Source organism: Solanum dulcamara, chromosome 1 (genome assembly GCF_947179165.1).
Source record: "Solanum dulcamara chromosome 1, daSolDulc1.2, whole genome shotgun sequence".
NCBI classification, from domain to species: Eukaryota; Viridiplantae; Streptophyta; class Magnoliopsida; order Solanales; family Solanaceae; genus Solanum; species Solanum dulcamara.
This window is the reverse complement of record NC_077237.1, coordinates 70,602,671-70,609,620: the sequence shown is the minus strand read 5'-3', so window position 1 is coordinate 70,609,620 and position 6,950 is coordinate 70,602,671. Positions and strand designations below refer to the sequence as shown.

Below are 6,950 nucleotides of genomic sequence, written 5' to 3'. Positions count from 1 at the left end.
AGGCTCGATATTCATTCCAAACCCCGTAAATGCAAATGAACTATGTTATCCCAAAATTGACATTTCAGACTCAACAAAATTAATGAAACAACCAACAGAGGTTGTCTCGATAAAATGTTGACCCAAGTCAACACTTACACAAAACAACCAAAACAACATTTCACAAACCACCACAAAATCATCTCGATCACCTTGGGATCCGAATCAAAGATCATTCTAGAACAAACTAACGTTTCGAAGCTAACGATGATAACAAAAATCTTATTTGAGCCCTTTTACTAAGAATGTTGACCGGACTCAACTCTTTGCCAAACTTTCTCAACATCTTGCCTAATGGTTCAAAGTCATATCAAAGGCCTCGAGACCCAAACCAATCATGCTACTAACCCAAAATGAATCTTTCAAAGTTGATGGAACCGAGAAAATCTCATACGACGTCAGATTCTCCCGGATGTTGACAAAAGTCAACTCTTTCAACATAAAAGTCCTAAAAATTGGGAAACTCGGCCAAACCTCTCCCGATCACCTTGGTAAGCGTGCCACCCATTCCAACACATTACAAACACTACACAGAAACTACGAAAAGGAAAAAAATAAGCACGAAAACAAGCAAACGTCCGCCAAGGTCATTACAACTTATTAAGTTATTTTTTAGAAAAGGTTTGAGTGATTTTATAAATACAAAAATAAGATAAGTGATTGTACTGCATAGTTATTTAATTAAATTGAGTGATTTGTAAACATTTAAAATTTATCAAATGCATATATTTTTGAAGATGGAAAGTAGTGTGTGCGCGCACCCGCTGCTAATGGAGTGGATTTGCATGCTCCTATGTTAAAACTTCCCGCTATGCCGGGTAATTAGGATCAAATTGAGACCTATTCAAAATCCTTTCTTTATATAAAGTAATTTGTCCATAACACATAAGTATAGGTCTCAGATAGGATATCTCTAGTAACCTACAATCAGTAACTTTTTTTTTTCTGGTTGCAAAAAACTAGAGCGTTTTCTATCCCAAAATAAAAAACAAAAAAAAAAGAGAACATGGAGAAAGTTATGCGCATGATTGTTTCTGGTGCTTTAACCGTGGCAATTTTGCTACAAGTCACAACAGCAAAAACAGAGCATATAGTTGGGGACAACTTTGGTTGGTCTATACCAATTAATGGCGCTTCAGCTTACACAATGTGGGCTGATGCAAATACCATCAAAGTTGGCGACACCCTAGGTATTATTCCCTTTGTTCACTTTTACTTATTATATTTGGATTTGACATATTCATTAACAAAACAATGATTGTTATGATTATTTTACTATTTTACCCTTATTAATTAATATTTAGTATTGAATATTAAAAAATAATTTAAAGAATAAGTAATTAATGCTAGAATAAAACATGATTTTTTTTTGTCTTTTTTGATATGTCAAAAATAACAAATATAAGTAAAAATCTATTTTTAAAATACAAAAACAATTAAAAATATGTACAACTATCTCTATAAAGAGTTGGTTGCTTAAAAAGGTTACGTAGCCAATGTAAATAAGTGTACAAACTCATCATTTTTTTTGACTCAACTATTTTTTTTCGACTCAACTATATTTTTCTCTATTTTAAGCTAAGTTAAGTGATCTAAAGTTAAAAGGAACGGAAAATCCATCCGATTTAAAAGGGGTCATTAGCTTCGAAAATGACTTTAATGCCGATCAAAAAAGCTAATAATTTCGGATATTTTCAGCAGTTGTTGAGCATATAAAGAGATTTTACAAGACGAATACTGGGTCGGATTGGAGCATTTTTTGTTAAAATAGATTAGTCTAATATTTTCTATTTTTTTACTTAAAAAATCAAGTGCCATGTCATTAAAAAGTGACGGATACAGTATATCACTTTCTAACTTGAGTGATGTTTGTGTAAAGTAACAAAAGATAAGTTATATTTCTGATAAAAAAATTTTTTAGTGAAATAGCAAAAGATAAAGGACTTGTTTTTTATTAAAGAAAAAGAAAAATGAATTATATAATTGAGTGACCACTTAAGAAATTAATGCTTTGTATATCTATATTTATTTTCCTTTTCCCTTAAACTAATCATGGTTGAAATAGTTGGTTTATACATTCTAGCTGGGGCAAAGTTAGCAATTAATATTTGTGTTCAAAATAATATTAAATTTTGGACGAAAGATATTCAAGGCTAATTATGCCCCTGCATTGTATGTAATATATATACATGACATTTGTTTTTTTTCCTTTCAATTCTCGAGCAGTTTTCAAATTTGTCAAAGGCAACCATGACGTGCAAGAAGTATCAAGAAGCTCATTTGAAGAGTGCAGTACGAGAAATTCTATAGGCGAAGCTATCATGACAGGGCCTGCAAAGATCACTATTCAAACTCTTGGTGAGCATTATTACATTTGTACAGTTGGCCAGCATTGTTTAGCTGGTCAGAAAATGGCCATTACAGTTTTAGCCGCTAACTCCTCCAACACTCAGGCGGACAGCACTCCACCTCCTCCATCTTCCTCAACTTCTGTGTTCGCGAGTATTCTGTTCAGTTTATCTTCAATTGCACTGACCATTTTTCTCTGAGAAGATATCTATATAGGATGATGCTCAACCTGATGATATTTTATAGTACCCATAATTTGATTCAGTTTGGGCTAAATTCTAATATTTTGGAGATTTTTTGTCAAATCTTCTGCACACTACTTGTACTACGTATGGATTAAGTGTGTAATAATTTATAGACAAAGAAATATATATTATATTCACTCTCGAATCAACCGTCCGTAATTCAAAATTAGATACATGAACGCGTTATTCATAAGATACAAATTCGATACATTAATCAAATTGGATCATGAAATCAATGTATACCTCTTCTAGAATTAGGGATAAATTACTCAATTAAATTCTTATGATCCACATGATTTCATGGTCCAAATTCAATGAAATTGAAGTATAATTACTAGATTAGTGTTAGGAACCATTATCTAGAATATTAGGCAAAATCTCTACTTTTTCCTTGCTCAAATTTGATAGCTAGTGCCCTTCATAAATTCTAAAATCACACTTAATCACGTTCTGAAATTTGAACTGATTAATCTATTTATATGCTACAATGGCTTCTTCGAGTTTGTGACACTCACACTCGCATTTGGGGAGTATCGCCTGCCTGGCCTTCATGATCGCGCAAGACGTTTGACCGGGGTCTGATTTGGGGACTTCTTTGCAGTCGCATTTGCTTCTCTCGCGGTCTCAATACCTGTCCCATGTGTACATCTCTATCGTGACTGGTGCCCCCGTGATCGCGAAGAGGCACCAATACCAGATTTTTAGCTGCTGCAATTTGGATTCTAATGGTGTTGAATGACACCTGAGCCCCTTGGGTCCAAACTCGAGCATGCCCACTAGTTCAAAAACATATTGTAGACCAATGTGAAGCCTCAAATCACTCTACGATACACTAATACTCAAAAAAAGGGGTTGAATTCTTTAATTTAACTTTAAAGCCTTCTGATATATATTCTTAAAACCTTCTCAAACTCTTTATGTTTCAACCCGGACTATCCTTCTAAATCTAAATAGATATTCAAAGCATCAAAATATGAAATAGAATAAAAATGCTCAATACGAGATTTGGATTGTCATAGTAGGTGCATGTGGAAAACTTCAAAGTTGTGCAATTATACTATCAAGTGGCCTCCTTTTCGCTGAACACAAACATGTCAACAATAACGTGCAATTTTTGGTCACTTTTCGAGCTGCCTTCTCTGCTTTGGTTGATTTTGTAGTCCTTCTCCTCTAGAAGAGAGGTAATACTATGTTGCGTGATTTCATTTTGCTGATTTTCTTGGGTATTAGTTGTGTCAAGTGTTAGATTTTAGTTTTAATGATTTGACAAACTGAGATCTCGTATGGAACCTGATCCCATGTTAGAATCGAATTAATTTGTGCAACTGAAAGTGACAGCCGACAAATAGTACACTGTTGTAACCGTTTTGTGAGTGCTTAGGCTATGTCAGTGTGGCAGGCCTCTTGGCCAATAGAATTACTCCAAGAGGACATAATCATCCTATATTATGTCTCATCTATATTGACACAAATAAGCTTTCAAGAATTCATCTTTCTCACAACCAAAAGGCAAGAACATTTTCACTCTCAAGAAATAGAAATGAAGGAACAGCAATGGTCATTGTGTGTTGCTTCTAAGTTTTATTTCTTCGCTCATTTAATGTAAATCAGGTCCTAATCTAAAAAGGAACTTGGTGTTTGTTTTGAATTTGTCTTTTGCTCATTCTGTAATTCGTAGCTAGAATTGCTTGGATGAGTTGTTTTGAAGTCTAAATTAGTCTAAGGGGATTAGTTTAGTGGGCTACAGAGTTGTTGCTTAGTAGTTAAAGATTCCAGGTATCATAGTAAGGGGAAAGGGATTAAGAGTTAAATTCTTAGGATTGCAAGAGTTTGTAATCATTTGTTGCTCTTTGTTTGATAATGAAATATGGGTGAAATCTGTGAGGCAGGTCATGGTTTTTCCTCCCTTAAGCAAGGGGTTTTCACATAAAATACTTGTGTTTTTACTTTTTCTGTTCTTTACTGTTCTTGTTATAGTAAGGGACCAGGTCAAGCGTTTACTATTAGAAGCGTACAGGCCAACAATTGGTATTAGAGTGGGACTCTATATAAGGTTAAGACCTAGGGAAGATCTTGTGATAATGGTTGCTCCTACTAATCTAGAAGAAGGAGAATCAACAACTCGACCTCCTCATTTTAATGGTCAGTTCTATGGATGGTAGAAGACTAGAATGCATGACTATATCATGGCTGAAAATAGTGAGCTATGGAACATTGTGCTAGATAGACCACATGTTCTTATGAATGAAGTGAAAGAAGGTGACTAGACTTGTTCCCCAAGACACGAAGGGAATACAGTGAAGCTGATAGAAAGAAAGTGGAGAAGAACTATAGAGCAAAGAAGCTGATTTATTGGTGGTATAGGACCTGATGAATACAACATGATTTATGCTTGTGAATCAGCAAAAAAATCTGGAATTATTTGAGAACTACTCATGAAGGTACTATTAAAGTGAAAGAGTCAAAAGTGGCATACCTGACTCACAGGTTCAAGATAATAATGAAAAAGCAAGAAAGATTCATGAAGAAAGGGAACTCAAGTAGGTCAGCTATTGCTACTGATTTATGTCACAAGTGTGGCAAATCATGACATTTTATTAAAGATTGTCCCATGCAAAAATTGGAATACAAGGACTATGTGAAGTCTGGAGGTTACAAAGATAAGAAGAGGGACTAGGTCCCTAAAAAATCTAAAAGAAGAGCTACAATAGATGAGATAGTGAAGAAGATCATAGTTGTTTAGGGCAACTCCTCAAGTGAATCATAGGAATCTGAACATCCTGAAGATGTTTTCATGCTAGCTATCAAAGATGATGAAGATCCATTCAATTTAATATTTGTATTCATGACAAAGTCAGATAATAAAGAGGTAACTCTTGATGACTTATGATGAAGATTATGAAGAGGTAACCCTTGATAACTTAAACAAAACTTAAATACTTATTCTTCTAGAAAATTGTGAGGCCTAGCCGCAGTGTTGATTGAGTCTCTCAATGAGTTAATTACTGAAAAAGATCTCTCGAACAATAACCTTGACATCTTTCAAGATGAAAAGGTTGTCTTATTTGCTTAAATGTCTGAAATGGAAAGAAAAATGACTCTTCTAGAATCTGAAAATTTAGAACTGTTAAGAAAATTAAAGAATGAAGTAAATTGTGTATCTAATGAAAAAGGCGAAGTAGTAGATTATAGCTTGAATTTAAAAGTAAGCTAAAAAATTGATGAGTTGAAGTTGAATATGGCTTTAGAAAGAAATGGTTAATTGGAGTGAGACTTGGTCCGTGTTAAATAAGAGCTAAGTAAATCTCTTAAATGGACCACCTCTTCCATAATACTAAAAAGTTTAACTCGTCAAAGGCACAATGGTTGGAAAGGTCTAGGTTATGTGAAGATAGACCCTCCATATAGTCCACATAGTAAATATGTCACTGTTTCAGACAATTTGGTATGCACTCACTATTGATTTTCTGGCCTAGAAAAGAGTTAAAGAAATCTATTCAAAGTATTATGAACAGAGGAAGGAGTTGAAAGTTGAACTTAGTCCTAGGTCAAAGCCAAAGAAAAATCTTAACCTAAAGGAAATGGATCTACCATATTGGAGAAGAAACACACTTGTTACTCTTATATATGCTTACTGGGAACTCAAACTTAAATGGGTTCCTAAGCTTAACAAGTTATCTATATGTAGGTGAGTGAAGGAAACAGTAATGAGTGTTGGTACATGGATAGTGGCTGCTCAAAGCACATGACTGAAAATGTTGAAAGCTTCTTCTCACTCAAGGCACTTGAAGGTGGAGTTGTCTCATTTGGAAATGACAAAAAAAATATTCTTGGTATTGGAAAAATTGGAAAAACTTTTAAACACTCAATTGAAAATGTGTATTATGTGAATAGGCTGAAATACAATTTATTGAATGTATCACAAATTTGTGACAAGGGAAATGAAGTCAGATTTCTGTCTGAAAAATGTATTGTTACAAATTTGACCTCAAAAAAAGAGATTCTAATTGCTAAAAAAGTCAAAAATATGTAGGTGGTAGACTTGAGAACTATATAATGAGAGGATCTCACATGTCTCAATGCTTAAAGTGAAAATGCAGAGTTGTAGCATAAGAGACTTGGCCATGTAAGTACTTCATTGCTCAACAAACGTATATCTAGAGACTTGATTCGGGGGTTGCCAAAGATGAAGTTTACAAATAACAAGATATGTGAAGCTCGTGTTAAGGATAAAACAACCAGACCCTCTTACAAATAGATGGAGCAAAATAGCACAACAAGACCTTTGAAATTGATTCATATAGATTTATGTGGATT

General features: G+C 34.1%; 1 protein-coding gene across 1 annotated transcript; it reads left to right on the top strand.

Annotated features, from left to right (window-relative positions):
- The first annotated feature begins 968 nt into the window (after positions 1-968).
- LOC129888691 (cucumber peeling cupredoxin-like) lies at positions 969-2,588 on the top strand. Its single transcript, XM_055963664.1, has 2 exons — positions 969-1,229; positions 2,266-2,588. The coding sequence occupies exons 1-2, from the start codon at positions 1,046-1,048 to the stop codon at positions 2,586-2,588; spliced, it is 507 nt and encodes a 168-aa protein (XP_055819639.1). The 5' UTR covers positions 969-1,045.
- Positions 2,589-6,950: the final 4,362 nt, after the last annotated feature.

Bases quoted from the DNA above. Each gene is read 5' to 3' on its own strand.
- LOC129888691 (XM_055963664.1), top strand. From the start codon at position 1,046: ATGGAGAAAGTTATGCGCATGATTGTTTCTGGTGCTTTAACCGTGGCA. The intron at 1,230-2,265 runs GTATTATTCCCT...ATTCTCGAGCAG, and splicing joins CAAAGTTGGCGACACCCTAG to TTTTCAAATTTGTCAAAGGC.